At 42.2% G+C, this 16,926-nt stretch overlaps 1 protein-coding gene across 1 annotated transcript in view; it reads right to left on the reverse strand.

Moving 5' to 3' along the window:
• LOC122550130 (NEDD8 ultimate buster 1-like) overlaps nucleotides 1-16,926 on the reverse strand; it is a 67,914-nt gene that overhangs the window by 30,985 nt on the left and 20,003 nt on the right. Inside the window, exons 5-6 of the mRNA XM_043690759.2 lie at nucleotides 14,640-14,771; nucleotides 11,759-11,838 (exon numbers count right to left, since the gene is read on the reverse strand). Of these exons, the coding sequence (XP_043546694.1) occupies nucleotides 11,759-11,838; nucleotides 14,640-14,771 (212 nt within the window). The remainder of the gene's footprint in view (nucleotides 1-11,758; nucleotides 11,839-14,639; nucleotides 14,772-16,926) is intronic.

The following is a 16,926-nucleotide window of genomic DNA, read 5'->3' on the forward strand; positions in this document are numbered from 1 at the left end:
AAATACATGAAGCAAATTAACAAAATAGAATCAAAAGGAAACTTTTTAACGTATTGTCTGATTGTGCTATGGATGACATTAGCACAGTATGTTGCATTCTCATCTCTGAACGAGCAGGTTGAGAGTTCAAAATCTAAAATGAAATGCCAGGGCATACTGAGGGAGTATGTCACTGACATACAGTGGCTGCAGTGTGTACTATCCACAAGATGTATAGTAGTAACTCACCAAGAATCCTGTAACAGTACTTTCCAAATCTGCTACCTTTGTCACCAAGCTAACATAAGGGCAGCAGATGTTAAGGAACACCATAGAATCACATAATCCCTACGGTGCAGAAAGAGGCCATTCAGCCCATCGAGTTGTTAAGTTCTTTTTTTTGAGATTCTTACACTTGATGCAACTGCAACACACCAACTTCTATGAACAACCAAAATTTTATTAAGTACAGTACAGTACAAACTTTCTGGAAGATCGTTTAACACATACCTCACAGGGCTTGTGCAGTAGCATCAAAAGCAAAGGACGCAGTCCTTCCTTTATACAAAATCTTTACACCACAGTTAGTAATGCCCACAAAACAACCCCCAGCCACTCCCTCACAGTCACATGCCATTCAAGACAATGCATGGAACACATCATCTCCAGATACAATGCAATGTAAATCATCCCTGAATCCCCAGATTAATTGTATTTTTGTAACTATAGGGGAGTAGTCAAATTCCAACTGTAATGTTCTTATTGATTTCTGAATAGGGGATGAAAATGTAAATAGTAGGAGATGACAATGTAAATGGCTTTGAATGGCAAGGAAATGGCCGTGTAAATGGCTCTGAATAATAGGAGTGTATAATGTAATTTCTTACAATCTATCTGTAAATTTGTGGGCGGCACGGTGGCACAGTGGTTAGCACTGCTGCCTCACAGCGCCAGAGACCCGGGTTCAATTCCCGCCTCAGGCAACTGACCGCGTGGAGTTTGCACATTCTCCCCGTGTCTGCGTGGGTTTCCTCCGGGTGCTCCGGTTTCCTCCCGCAGTCCAAAGATGTGCAGGTCAGGTGAATTGGCCATGCTAAATTCTCCGTAGTGTTAGGTAAGGGGTAAATGTAGGGGTATGGGTGGGTTGCGCTTCGGCGGGTCAGTGTGGACTTGTTGGGCCGAAGGGCCTGTTTCCACACTGTAAGTAATCTAATCTAAATCAGAGACATATCACCCTAGCTTCAGAACATCCAATTTCTTGAAGGTCAGCAGAGCAAGTTAACTCTTTAATATCACTGAGTCTGCACTAACATTCTGAAGACTATCCACCCAGCCCCAGTCCCCTACCCTATCCCGTATTTCTGCATTTCCCATAGCTAATCTGCCTAGCTTGCATACTACAGACAATTTCACATTGCCAATCCACCTAATCTGTCCATTTTTGGACTATGGGAGGAAGCCTGACCACCTGATAGAAACAGATACAGGGAGAATGTGCAAACTCCACACAGAAAGTCACCCAAGGCTGGAATCAAACCCAGGTCCCTGGTACTGTGAGGCAACAGTGCTAACCACTCAGCTACTGTTCCACCACCAGCAGCAAGCTCCTCACCATCCCGATTTGGAAATATATTAATGTTCCTTCACTTTCACAGGTCAAAATCCTAGTTCCTTCCTTTACACCATTGTGGGTATACTTACACTGCACAGACTGCAATGGCTCAAGATGGCAGTTCAAAACCCTTATCTGCCCTGGGGATGAGCAATAAATGCTGGCATAGTCAGCGATACCCATATTTAATGGATTAATACAAATGAAACAGAAATTGCCTTTCAAACTGGCCCAGATCATGCACATTTCACCATTAAGATGTGAGTGAGAGAGAGAGAGAGAGAGAGAGAGAGAGAGAAAATCAGCAAAAAGAAACTAAGCTGAGGAAACATAAAAAAAATCACTAGAACTTCAGCACCAAACATTGAATTTCTTTCAAACTTAATTTGCCCTGTCTGGTACATTCATATAAGAGACAATTTTACTCTATCCACTTTTTGAGGCTCGGTTGCTCTTAATGCAGCACAAAGAATGACCACAAAGTATTGCAAAGAGTGGTTTAAAATGCTAATCACAAGTGCAGTATAGGCCAATCCAACCAGGGAGTCTGGGAGAAAGGCAGGGACAATGGAAACCTCACTCAAGGCATAAAGACCTGCAGGTTAGTCAAAGGCATGAGAACGATGCAATTCAGTTCAATGGGGACCTCCTGATGAAAGAGCATTTCTCTGGCCATTCATACAAAATAACACAGCTACTGGCACTGAAAACTATTTCTGAACGGTGTACCTCAACTCCACTTGTTCACTTTCATTTCATATCAATAAATACGTGTAATTAACCAAAACCTTTCAAGTTGAATCTTGAACATTTTAAAGATCCAACATCGACAGTGTGTTTGGGAGAAGGGTCAAGGTTTTTTTGTGAAAAAGACCTTCCTGACTTCATTCATCATTAGTCTCACTCCACCTGTAACATCTGCCCACTTTCACTTTTCTTTCCCCAAGTCACATTATTTTCTCAATTACCATTTTCTTAAGCTTATATTAAATCCAATTAGTCACTGCACTTTATTTCCCTTGGACTGAAAGTCATTTGCATTCCTTATTCTTTCCCGTGAACAGCAATTATTTAACATTTTCATTATTTTCTTCTCATAGTCTCACTTGAAACTGTGTGGAATGGACCTTTGTGACTCAAATTACTGTTTTTTTCTTAATCTACTTGTAAAACCTTTTTGATGTTGGTTCTGTCATTGCTTGCAAATGTTTTGCACACAGTCGCATTTCTTATCAATCGTGTCCTTTGATTGTTTTTGATGCATTTCTCAGTCTGCTGGCTTCTCCATCTTTAGCAGTAAAGTAAGGCTTTGAGTTTAGCTCAATATAGTCTCTGACCTCATTTATTGAATGTGGTTGAAGGCAGAAGTCAGACCCGAAGGGTTCCAATGTTCTGAGGCAACACAATGTTCAATTTGTGTTCAGGAAAGGGACTTCTAAAGAAGGCATACAATCAGGAGCATGAGTTCAAGTGACTAGCTTCCCCAACCTATAGGATGGGGAAGGAAAATGCAGGGGATGGGCACATTAGAAGTGTGGAGCTGATTCAAGGAAAAGCTCCTGTGTGTCCTAGATAAGTATGTATCTATCAGGCAGGGAGGACGCTGTAGAGCATGGGAGCCGTGGTTTATGAAAGAAGTGGAATCTCTGATCAAGAGGAAGAAGGTGGCTTATATTAGGATGAGATGTGAAGGCTCAGTTAGGGCGCTTGAGGGTTACAAGGTAGCCAAGAAAGACCTAAAGAGAGAGCTCAGAAGAGCCAGGAGGAGACATGAGAAGTTGTTGATGGATAGGATCAGGGTAAACTCTAAGGCTTTCTATAGGTATTTAAGGAATAAAAGAATGACAACAGTAAGATTAGGGCCAATCAAGGATAGTAGTGGGAAGTTGTGTGTGAAGTCAGAGGAGATGGGGAAGTACTTAATGAATATTTTCGACAGTATTCATTCTAGAAAACAACAATGTTGTCGAGAACAATATTGAAATATAGGATACTAGACTAGGTGTGATTGAAGTTCACAAGGAAGAGGTATTAGAAATCCTGCAGAGTGTGAAAATAGAAAAGTCCCCTGGGCTGGATGGGATTTATCCTAGGATCCTCTGGGAAGCCAGGGAGGAGATTGCCAAGCCTTTGGCATTGATCTTTAAATCGTCATTGTCTACAGGAATAGTGCCAGAAGACTGGAGGATAGCAAATGTGGTTCCCCTGTTCAAGAAGGGGAGTAGAGACAACCCTGGTAATTATAGACAAGTGAGCCTTACTTCAGTTGTTGGTAAAGTATTGGAAAAGTATTGGTTATAAGAGATAGGATTTATAATCATCTAGAAAAGAATAATTTGATTAGGGATAGTCAGCACAGTTTTGTGAAGGGTAGGTTGTGCCTCACAAACCTTATTGAGTTCTTTGAGAAGGTGACCAAACAGGTAGATGAGAGTAAAGCGGTTGATGTGGTGTATATGGATTTCAGCAAGGCATTCAATAAGGTTCCCCACAGTCGGCTATTGTACAAAATGCGGAAGAATGGGATTGTGGGAGATATAGCAGTTTGGATCAGTAATTGGCTTGCTGAAAGATGACAGATGATGGTGGTTGATGGGAAATGTTCATCCTGGAGTCCAGTTACCAGTGGTGTACCACAAGGGTCGGTGTTGGGTCCACTGCTGTTCGTCATTTTTATAAACAACCTGGATGAGGGCATAGAAGGGTGGGTTAGTAAATTTGCAGATGACACGAAGGTCGGTGGAGTTGAGGATAGTGACGAAGGATGTTGTAGGTTACAGAGAGACATAGATAAGCTGCAGAGCTGGGCTGAGAGGTGGCAAATGGAGTTTAATGCGGACAAGTGTGAGGTGATTCACTTTGGTCGGAGTAACTGGAATGCAAAGTACCAGGCTAATGGTAAGATTCTTGGTAGTGTAGGTGAGCAGAGAGATCTCGATGTCCAGGTACACAGATCCTTGAAAGTTGCCACCCAGGTTGACAGGGTTGTTAAGAAGACATACAGTGTTTTATAAGACCATAAGACATAGGAGCGGAAGTAAGGCCATTCGGCCCATCGAGTCCACTCCGCCATTCAATCATGGCTGATGGGCATTTCAACTCCATTTACCCGCATTCTCCCCATAGCACTTAATTCCTTGTGACATCAAGAATTTATCAATTTCTGCCTCGAAGTTTTAGCTTTTATTAATAGAGGGATCGAATTCCGGAACCACGAGGTTATGCTACAGCTGTACAAAACTCTGGTGCGGCCGTACTTGGAGTATTGTGTACAGTTCTGGTCACCACATTATAAGAAGGATGTGGAAGCTTTAGAAAGGGTGCAGAGGAGATTTACTAGGATGTTGTCTGGTATGGAGGGGAGGTCTTACGAGGCTGAGGGACTTGAGGCTGTTTTCGTTGGAGAGAAGAAGGTTGAGAGGTGACTTAATAGAGACATATAAGATAATCAGAGGGTTAGATAGGGTGGACAGGGAGAGCCTTTTTCCAAGTATGGTGACGGTGAGCACAAGGGGGCATAGCTTTAAATTGAGTGGTGATAGATATAGGACAGATGTCAGAGGTAGTTTCTTTACTCAGAGAATAGTAAGGGTATAGAATGCTTTGCCTGCAACGGTAGTAGATTCGCCAACTTTAAGTACATTTAAGTCATTATTGGACAAGCATATGGACGTACATGGAATAGTGTAGGCTAGATGGGCTTCAGATTGGTATGACAGGTTGGCGCAACATCGAGGGCCGAAGGGCCTCTACTGCGCTGTAATGTTCTATGCAGCTAGAATGGGAGAGGTCATCTTGGTTCTAGGACAAGTGAGTGAATGGTCAAAGGAGAAGTATGATCTGGATAAATGTGAGATTATTCACTTTGGTAACACAAACAAAAAGGCAGATTATTATCTGAATAGTAATATATTGAGAAACAGGGAGGTACAGCAAGACCGGGGTGTGCTTGTACACTTGTCACTGAAAATAATATTGCAGGTGGAGCAGGTAGTGAATAAGGCAAATGGTATGTTGGCCTTCAAGAGGATTTGGGTCCAGGAGCAGGGATGTCTTGCTTCAATTGTACAAAGCTTTGATGAGACTACAGCTGTGTGCAGTTTCAGTCTCCTTATCTGAGGAAAAGTGTTCTGGCTATGGGGTAGTGCAACCAAGGTTTACCAGACTAATTCCAGGGATGGTAGGACTGATGTATGAAGACAGATTGGATCAGTAGAAACTATATTCACTGGAACTTAGAAGAATGAGGAATTATCTCATAGAAACATGTATAATTAGATTAAATTAGATTCCCTACTGTGAGAAAACAGGCCCTTTGGCCCAAGTAGTCCACATCGACCCTCTGAAGAGTAACCCACCCAGACCCATTTCCCTCTGACTAATGCACCTAACACTATGAGCAATTTAGTATAGCCAATTCACCTGAACTGCACGTATTTTTACTGGACTAACAACCTAGTTAACATGAATTCAACATGGCAATGTGATAATGTGAAAATTACATGGTTCTGAAGTCACAAAGCTCACAACAGTAAAAGTGACTGTAAAACTTACTGGGTTGTCACTAAAACACACATGTTCATTTACATCTTATTATAGAAAGAAAATTGCCATCCCACTCTTAGCCCATGTACGTCTCTATACCAGTACAAATGTGCCACATTTTAACCAGTCACTTCATGTGTAAGGCAGATCTTTGCAGAAATCGCACTCAGTACCTAATTGACTATCATCATCCAGACTCTATTACCTCAAAAACTTGTTAATTTCATAAGTGTTATGGTACAAATAAGCACTGAGATGGCTTTCACAGTTGGACATAGCATGTAACATTTTATATTATTTAATTTTGATTTACAACTGCATAACACTACTAATCTTAATGTTGTGGTCTGTACTGTAGGTAATCTTTTCCTAACTTAGATAACTTAATATCAAAGATTGATTAAATGTAACATAGGAAAGAAGGAAGGGGAACAAAGTTAAGGATTTGATTTTGTGGTTGTACAAACAGCCAGTAAACACCTTTAAATTTCTTTTCATTTTGTATTCTTATCATGAAGAAGTGATGATGCATTCACAAGTATAAACTGATAAATATGTACCACTGGAAAAAATGTATAGGTATGGGGAAGACAAAACAAAATCATCTGAATGATTTGTTTCTCATTCTAAATAATTTTTCAAACTTCAGAAGATGAAAATTTTAAATCTTGTAAGTTAACTATATATAAAAGTGCAATATTTGTAAAATAGCTGAATATTTTTATTTGTTTTTATTGTAAATGCATTATACTCTTGCCCTGCCAGCCCTTCCGGTACTTTTCAAACAAGTTCTTCAGAACAAAGAAGCTGATGAAGGTAGCACCACCACTCTACGCTGTGAGCTTACTAAGCCTAATACTCCTGTAGAGTGGAGAAAGGGGACAATGGTGGTTCATCCCAGTGACAAGTATGAAATAAAACAAATGGGTACTATTGCTGAACTGTCAATCTGCAATCTGAAACAAGGAGATGCTGGAGAATATGTGTGTGATTCGGGTGACCAACAGACCACAGCTTCGCTTAAAGTGAAAGGTATGGAAAAATATTTTTATAATAATAATAATAATTTATACAGAGTACACAAAGAGATCACTTCACCTTTCTGTCACTGCTCTAATTTTTAACAAGCAGATTTATGAGTTTGCATTCCATTTAAATGTATTTGTAATTTTTTCAGGGTTTGCTTGCCTCACTGTCTAATTTCCAAAGTTTCCCAGATATCTGATATGCATTCATAAAAGAAACCTTCAACACTTCTTTAATGCTATTTAAGTTCCTACTCATTACTATCTCTGTTGTCTGTTGAAACTGAATTCATTTTTACTGTTCTTGTGTTAAATCGTTGTCTACAAGTGTAGATTTGCCTGAAATCCATAAGTTCAATTGAAATGAGTCATTTTTAACGCCAAACAGATGCCAGGCTATGTCTTGAATATACATGTGCAACTCCACACTGGAACTGCACATTTAGGTGAAACTGGCATTAGTCCTATTCATTAGATCTAATGCCAGTTTCAGGCTCCTTTGCAAAATTTATCTTTACTTGACCACAGCATGCACCTTACATAAAGTGGTTGGTTTCTTCAGAGTCAAAGCAGTCAAACTAACAATCCTTAAATGGAAGCTCTGGAGACTGAAAAGTTTGACTTGTTTTTCTTACTTTGGAGGCAGGAGGAGTAGAAGGGCCCTTACCAGATTTACAACAAAACAACTGTCTGCTGCCAGTGACCACTCACTCACCTGCTGAATTATTCCCTTTTGCCTAGACATGGCTTTTGCCCGAAACGTCGATTTCGAAGCTCCTTTGATGCTGCCTGAACTGCTGTGCTCTTCCAGCACCACTAATCCAGATTTTGCCTAGACGTGCCTACTCACTTACACCAGCTCCTGGTTTAGTCACAACTTTATTTCCAGTTCTTACTCTTCTGTCTTTATGCCTTCTTGCAATCAATATTCCCTTTAACATGTATTTTTTGGTGCAATTCCCTTTAAAATTCTTTCCCACAACCACAGAAACACAGTATTTATCAAGCAACTAGGCCTGTCTGGAACTCACAGACATTTATAGAACAGAAAGATGCCATTGGCACATCATGCAACCTGGGGTGGACAAAACCTGGGGTGGACAAGACTAGATTAGCTTCCCTACAGTATGGAAACAGGCCATTTGGCCCAACAAGTCCACACAAATCCTCTGAAGAGTAACCCACACAGACCCATTTCTCTCTGACTAATGCACCTAACACTATGTGCAATTTAGCATGGCCAATTCACCTGACCTGCACATCTTTGGACTGTGGAGGAAACTGGAGCACTCAGAAAACCCATGCAGACATAGGGAGAATGTGCAAACTCCACACAGACAGTCGCCTGAGGATGGAATCGAACCTGGAACCCTGAGCCACCATGCCACCCCAGGACTAAACAGGGTAAATGCTAGAAGCATATTCCCAATGACTGGGAAGTCCAGAACCATGGGTTACAGTCTAAACAGGTAGGCTATTTAGGACTGAGATGAGGTGAAATTTGTTAACCCAGAAAATGATGAACCTGTGGAATTCTCTGCCACAGAAAGTGGTAGAGGTCAAAACGAAGAATATTTTCAAGAAGGAATTAGATATAGTTCTTAGGGCTAAAAGGATCAAAGGGCATGAGGAGAAAGTGTGAACAAGAGACTAAGTTGCATGATTGTTCATGGTCATATTGAATGGTGGAGCAGGCTTGAAGAGCCAAATGGCCTAAACTGTTGCTCCTATTTTATCGAGTCATAGTCTGCATCACAGAAAAAGGCCCTTCGGCCTACCAAATCTGCACCAGTCAAAAACCTAATTATTCTAATCCTATTTTTCAGCTTTTGACTTATAGGCTTCTAAGCTTTGGCACCACAAGTACCACAGAGATGTACAGCACGGAAGCAGACCTTTCAGTCCCACTCAGTGATACACATGGCAAGTACTTCACACACAGGGTGATGGGCATCTGGAATGCATTGCCAGCAGAGGTGGTAGAGGCAGGCACGATAGATTCATTTAAGTTGCGTTTGGATAGATGCATGAGTAGGTGGGGAGCAGAGGGTTACAGTTGCTTAGGAATTGACCGACAGGTTTAGACAGTACATTTGGATCAGCTCAGGCTTGGAGGGCTGAAGCAGTGTAAATTTTCTTTGTTCTTTGACCAGATAGCCTAAATTAATCCAGTCCTATTTGCCAGAATGTGGCCTTTATCCTTCTAAACGCTTCCTATTCATGTACCCATCCAAATGCCGTTAAATGGTGTAATTGTACCAGCCTCCACCACTTACTTTGGGAGCTCATTCGACACATACACCATCCTCTGCATGAAAACGTTGCCGCTTAAGTCCCTTTTAAATCTTTCCCCTCTCACCTTAAACCTAATGTTGGATTTCCTGATACCAGAGAAAAGACCTTGTCTATTTATCCTATCCATGCCCCTCAATTTTGTAAACCTCTATGAGGTCACCTCTCAGCCTCCAATGTTCCAGGTAAGACAGCCCCAGCCTATTCAGCCTCTCCCTATAGCTCAAACCCTACAACCCTGGCAACATCCTTGCAAATCTTTCCTGAACCCTTTCAGGTTTCACAACATCTTTCCTATAGCAGGGAGACCAGAATTGCACACAATATTCTGAAAGTGGAAAGTGTCCTACACAGCTGCAACATGATCTCCCAACTCCTATACTCAATGCACTGACTAATAAAAGGAAAGTATACCAAATGCCGTCTTCACTATCCTGTCTACCTGTGATTCCACATTCAATGAACCTGCACTCCAAGCTGTCTTTGTTCAGCAACACTTCGCAGGACTTTACCATTAAGTGTATAAGTCCTGCCCTGATTTGCCTTTCCAAATTGCAGCACCCCATTTATCCAAATTAAACTCCATCTGCCATTCCTCGGCCCATTGGCCTATCTGATGAGGATCCAGTTATAATTTGAGGTAATCATCTTCACTGTCCATTACACCTCCAATTTTGGTGTCATCTTACTAACTATACTTCCTATGTACACATCCAAATCATTTATAAAAATGACAAAAGCCAGTGGAGCTGGCAGCAATCCTTGTGACACACACTGGTCACAGGTCTCCAGTCTGAAAAGCAACTCTCCACCATCACCCTCTGTCTTCTAATTTCGAGCCAATTCTGTATCTAAATGGATAGTACTCCCTGTATTCCGTGTGATCTATACATAGAACATAACAGCGCAGTACAGGTCCTTCGGCCCTCGATGTTGTGCTGACCTATGGAACCAATCTGAAGCCCATCTAACCTACACTATTCCATTCTCATCCATATGCCTATCCAATGACCATTTAAATGCCCTTAACCTTGCTAACCAGTCTACTATGCAGAACCTTGTTGAACACCTTACTGAAATCCATATAGATCACGCCCATCGCTCTGCCCTCATGAATTTTCGTTACTTCTTCAAAAAAGATAAACAAGTTAGTGAGACACAATTTCCATTGCACAAAGCCATGTTAACTATCCCTAATCATCCTTGCCTTTCGAAATGTTAATAAGTCACGTCCCTCTGGATTCCCTCCAACAATTTGTCCACCACCAATATCGGGCTCACTGGTCTTTAGTTCCCTAGTTTTTCCTTACCATCTTTCTTAAATGATGGCATCATGTTGGCCAATCTTCAGTCTTCCGGCACCTCATTTGTGGCTATTGACGATCCAAATATCTCAGCAAAGGGCCCAGCAATCACTTTCCAGGCTTCTCAGGTATACCTAATCAGGTCCTATAGGGACTTATTTGAAGACATCCAACACCGCCTCCTCTGTAAATGGAAATTTTTCAAGATGCTCAATTTACCTCTGACTATTAGCGTTGTATAGAGTAATCCCAATAAGGTGATCATCTTTTTCTTATTTCTCAGTTCCGCCCAAATTCCTGGGTGTATATCCAGGAATATTCTCCATAATACAGCCATAATGTTATCCCTAATCAAAAATGCTATTTCTCCTTCTTCTACTGCCCTTACAGATAGAGAGCTCCACGTTCCACCATCTTCTACCATGCCTTCTAAATTCACTTGCCCCTTACCTTAAATCTATGCTCCTGGGCATTGTTCCCTCCAGCAAGGAGAAAAATTCCTTCCTGTCTATGTTATTGAAACCCCTCATAATCTCAGTCTCTTCTGCTCCAAGGAAAACAATCTCAGTCTGTTCAAACTCTCTTCATAACCAGCACTATCCAGCCAAGGCAACATCTTGATAGATCTCCTCCCTATCCTTTTCAGTGTTGTCACATCCCTCCTATAAAGGAGGGTTATGTTTCACAGGTAAGTCACATCTGGCTCAGCTACACATGGAAGCAACTGAATCTTCAGTAGAGGCACAGAACATTTCCTACAAGCCTCCAAACCGTTTTTTTTCCCAGTTGTGTGTCATCTAGGGTACAAAATACATGTGATTGACAGGTTCAAGGGTAGACATATTAGCAAATCATGCAAACACTTCAAAAATATATTCATTGGCTGCAAAGTGCTGACAACTTGACGCTACAAAAGAAAGTACAGGTTTTTTATTTGCTGGAGCTGTTGTATGGGTTTGGGGGTCAGAGAAGGCTTAATCCGTTTTCCTGCAAACACTCACCACTCGTTTCTCCTCAGGAACCTCAATAATTTCCCCCTTGTGGTTTACTATTTTTAAGTGAGGGTGTTCAAAATCTCCACCTGAAAACAAAACAAAAAAGGTCACTGTATGATTGCATCATTTCAAACAAGAATAAAATGTGCCCTACAGATGTATCTTGTCCACACCTTGTGCACCCAAGATAGCAGCTTGCACCTCACTCTGAACTCTTGTTATTCTAATCCTTGACATATGTCCATTCCTTGAACTATTCAATTATAGTTTCTGGAAATCCCTACCAAAAATATTTCATCTCACATCTCCTTTCCAAACCGAATAATTCTTCTAAAACAAATCAAAGAACTGAAGATTCTGTAGACCTGAAACAGAAATTGCTGGAAAAACTCAACAGGTCTGGCAGCATCTGCAGAGAGACAGAGTATACATTTAGGGTTTAGTGACACTTCTACAGAACTGATAGTAGTGAGGAAAAGGTGGTATATATCTGGTGATGGGGCATGGAGGAGCAAAAGGAATGAATTGATAGGCAAAGATGGAGCCTAGAGATAGAGAGAGAGTAAACAACACAGCCAGGTAGACAAAAGGAATGCATAATATAAGCCAGGGAGAGAGAAGAACTGATAATGGGGACCATAAGTTAGGGAGAATGAGCTGGCTGTGCTGAAAGCAGCCCACGTCATGACAGGGCCTGGGTGTGGAGGTGGCTAAAGGACATGGAAGAGGGTGTTTAGGCCCTAAATTATTGAACTGAATATTGAGTCCTCAAGGCTAAAGGGTTCCCAAGCAGCAAAATTACATATTGTTCTTCCAGCTTGCGCTGTGTCACTGAAGCACTGCAGCAATGCTGAGACGGAGATGTTGGCCAGGGAACAGGGTGGGGTATTGAAATGACAGGTAACTGGAAACTCTGACCTGGAGGGTCTGTTTCCATTTCCATTATAAACCCTGATGTGGAGGTGCTGGTGTTAGACTGGGATGGACGCATGACACCAGATTATATTCCAACAGGTTTATTTGAAACAAAATCAAAAACTTTTGGAGCACTGTCCTCCATCAGGTGTCAGATGAAGGAGCAGGGCTCTGAAAGCTTGTGATTTCAAACAAACTTGTTAGACTATAATTTGGTGTTGTGCGACTTCTGCCTTCAGTACAAACTCGTTGACTCCCACAGTTATCGTGGCTATATATCCTCACACCCTGCTTCCTGTAAAGACTCTATTCCATTCTTCCAGCTCCTCCATCTCTGTCACATCTATTCCGATGATGCTACCTCCTTCCTCAACCAAGGATTCACCAGCACCACAGCTGACAGGGCCCTCAGCTGAGTCCAACCCAGCTCCCACACTTCAGCCCTCTTTTCCCTCCTACAAAAGCAACAGGGTCCCCCTTGTACTCACCTACCCATCTCAGAGGACCACATTCAGAGGGTCATTAGCTGCCACTTCTGCCCCACCTCCAGTGGGATGCCACCTCTGGACACACATTCCCCTCTCATCCCCTGTCAGCCTTCTGCGGGGACCGTTCCCACTGGGACACCTTGGTCCATTACTCCTCCAACCCCCAACACTCCCCACAGGTCCACAGCAGCTTCTATTGCAACTGCAGAAGGTGTAACACCTGACCATTTACTTCGTCCCTTCTCAGTATCCAAGGCCCCAGACACATCTCCCAGGTGAAGCAGCACTTTCCTTGCACTTCACACAATCTAGTCCTCCGTATTCGCTGCTCACAATTTGGTTTCTCTACACTGGGGAGAGAAAACACAGATTGGACACTTAAGATGAGATTCAAAATGGTTTCCAGGCATTTAATACATGACAAAATGCCTGCCACAATCGAACAATTCTTCAACAAGCACCTTCTGCCATGTCTACACCCTAATCCCGCCCACAGGCTAGGCCTTGTCATCGTGTGGGCTGCTTTTAGCACAGCCAACCCATTCTCACCTACTTATGGTCCCCATTATCATCTTTTCTGTCTCTCTGGCTTACCTTTATCGATCACTTTTATCTGCCTGTCTTTATTTCTCTCTGGGCTCTCTCTCTCTACCTATTGTCTACTCCTTTACCGTTGTCTTCAGCATATATACCACTTTTTCCAAGCCACTATCAGTTCTGAAGAAGGGTCAGTGTTAACTCTGTTTTCTCTCTCAGATGCTACTACACCTACTAAGTTTCTCAAGCGATTTCTATTTCTCTTTAAGGATCCTTCCCTTTGATCATGTTCACTTCCCTTTCAGGTTTTCGGTTTCATTTTCCCCAGAGTATTCATCCTAGTTTTGAGGAAATATTTTTTAGATGTCATTTTCTATGTGACAGATATCTGATAGAAAGATAAGGGTGGTTTTAGGGGAGTATTCCTCACAGTGCAAATTCATAAAAAAATCTCTGACTCAAGAGTGGAACTGTCAGCACCCAAAGGGCAAAAGATCTAATCATTATATTTCTCAAGACCCAAGAACAAAATCTAACTTCAGTGCATTCCTACAGATGTTACATCTGGTGGACATAAAAGGTCCTTTGGTACTTGAGAAGAAAAGAAATGGATCTCTTCACTGTGCTCAGGCCATCTTTTATCCCTCTATCAACATCAGTCTAAAACCAAGTACTTGATCATTATCTCATGGGCATTTGAGGGATCTTGCTGTGCTAAACATTTCTTACTTTACAAATGTCACTACACATCTAAAGTATTTTATTGTCTAGAAATCATGCTGGGGGCTCCTGTGTCGATGGAAAAGGTTATCTAAATGGTAGTTAATTTTCTGCAGATTTTTCAGAAAAACAGTTTCCATGTTAAGTTTTTACCTTGTTAACAGGCAGTTTATGAACAGGTTCATTAGACGTGCACTGAGATGGACAAGCGAATCAATAATACTGACCTCGTTTTGCCAATGCTTCTGCTCCCTTCCTAATTCTGGACAAGTTTATTGTCTTTTCTTGTTCAACCTTATTTGTCAGCTTGAGCATGACCATTCCTTTGTTCTTTAACTTTTGTTGAGCCAGGCTTTTGGCTAAAGGGAGAAATTGGAAATATTCTTCAAACAGATAGAGCTTAGGAAGAGAATATTCCCTTTTCAAGTTGCATAACAGATTGCAAAATAATTCAAAATTGGTACAAGTCAGCCTATTGGCAAATGTCCCTGTTTTTATCCATCATATCTAGAGGCATCTCACTCTTCACAACATACTTACATGCAGTAACTTTATGGTATTCGCTTACTCTACAATCATTCCAACTTTATTCTTTAGTTGCGTTTCCACCCTCTGAATACTGAGTCAAGACTAGAGTGGTGCTGGAAAAGCACAGCAGGTCAGGCGGCATCCGAGCAGGAAAATCAACGTTTTGGGGCAGGGGCCCTACATCAGGAATGAGGCTGGGAGCTCCAGGGTGGAGAGATAAATGGGAGGGGGGTGTGGCTGGGGCTGGGGAGAAGGTAGCTAAGAGTGTAATAGGCGGATGGAGATGGGGATAAAGGTAATAGGTCGGAGAGGAAAGTGGAGCAGATAGGTGGGAAGGAAGATTGGCAGGTAGGATAGGTGGACCATGAGGATGGTGCTGAGCTGGCAGATTGGAACTGGGGTAAGCTGAGTGGAGGGGAAATGAGGAAACCACATTGATGCCCTGGGGTTGACGTGTTCTGAGGCGGAAGATGAGGCATTCTTCCTTGGTCAGGCTTGTGGATCTTGGGAAGGAGGTAGAATCAGACGGTGCAGGGTTCCAAAAGTATAAGGTTGGAAGCTGTGGGTGGGAGATTTCCTGAGGTGATGAGTTTGTGTATGGTCTGAGATAATGGTTTGGTGTTGGGGGGGGTGGGGTCATGGTCGAGGGGGTGGTAGGAGGACGTGTCTTCGAGTTGGCATCTGGCTTCAGCGGTGTAGAGGTCAGTGCGCCAAACCACCACTGCACCCCCTTTATCTGCTGGTTTGATGGTGAGGTTGGGATTGGAGCAGAGGGAGTGGAGGGCTGTGCGTTGGGAGGGTGAGAGGTTGGAGTGGGGGAGGGGGATAAACAGGTTGAGGCAGTTAATGTCTCGGCGGCAGTTGGAAATGAAGAGATCGAGGGCAAGTAATAGGCCAGCGCGGGATGTCCAGGTGGATGGAGGTGGGTAAAGGGGTCCTCGGAAGGAAGGCGGGAGTCCTGATTGAAGAACTAAGCTCAGAGGTGGAGGCAACAGAAGAAGTGTTCGACATCATGGCACATATTAAATTAATTGATGCGTGGACGGAGGGGGATGAAGGTAAGGTCTTTGCTGAGGACTGATTGTTCATTTCCTCTCTGAATATTGTTGAACCTGTTTGTACGTTTCCAGAGATTTGCAACATTTACTTTTTTAAGCTTTGGTAATGACTAAATGTTTGGGAAGAGAATGAATGAAAGCCCTCGGTTTAAATGATTACCAAACCCTCAATGGACTATGAGAGTTCTTCAGCTGCTAGGACTATGGACGTTTTGTGCAGATTAACACTCAGTCATAGATGTTACAAGGCTTAATAAGATGTCTTGAAGCTCTGCTGGAATACCATTAGGATTTTTGGAGAAGGTTTGGAGTGTAAAAATATCTGATTTGCCGGCCCAAATGCCTTTTCTGATTTTATGCTTTCACATATTCTTGTTAGGGTGAATAGTGTTGTAGCTGATAATCTGGGCATGACGTACAAAATAAAAACTGGAAGAACTGCAAATGTTGTATATCAGAAACAAAAACAGAAATTGCTGAAAAAGCTCAGCAGGTTTGGTAGCATTTGTGGAAAGAAATCAGAGTTAATGTTTTGGATCAAATGCCCCTGCCTCAGCTGCTGCTGCCAGACCCGTTGAGCTTTTCCAGCGATTTCTATTTTTGTTGGGCATTATATGCTCATGACTGAAGAAGTATCAAACAAGGTAAAATGATTGTTCCTGAACTAAATTTATATGGCTCACTACCATTTGAACTTCTTCTGCTTGGCTCAGTGTTCACATGATGGTTATTACCTCTGCTAACTATTACAAGCAAGTGTATTTAAGTTGGAGTTAGCTGTGGCTCAGGGAGCAGCACACTTGCCGCTTAGTCAGAAGTTTCTAACTTGAAGTCCTATCCCAAAGATTTAAACACAAAAATCAAGGCTGATTCGCTAGTGCAGAATAGATCCAGAAATGGCTCCAACAAACTCCAGGAGCGGAGAGCT

Source organism: Chiloscyllium plagiosum, unplaced genomic scaffold (assembly GCF_037043375.1).
Source record: "Chiloscyllium plagiosum isolate Xiang-an unplaced genomic scaffold, Cpla_swu_hap1 HiC_scaffold_5, whole genome shotgun sequence".
Lineage (NCBI taxonomy): Eukaryota > Metazoa > Chordata > Chondrichthyes > Orectolobiformes > Hemiscylliidae > Chiloscyllium > Chiloscyllium plagiosum.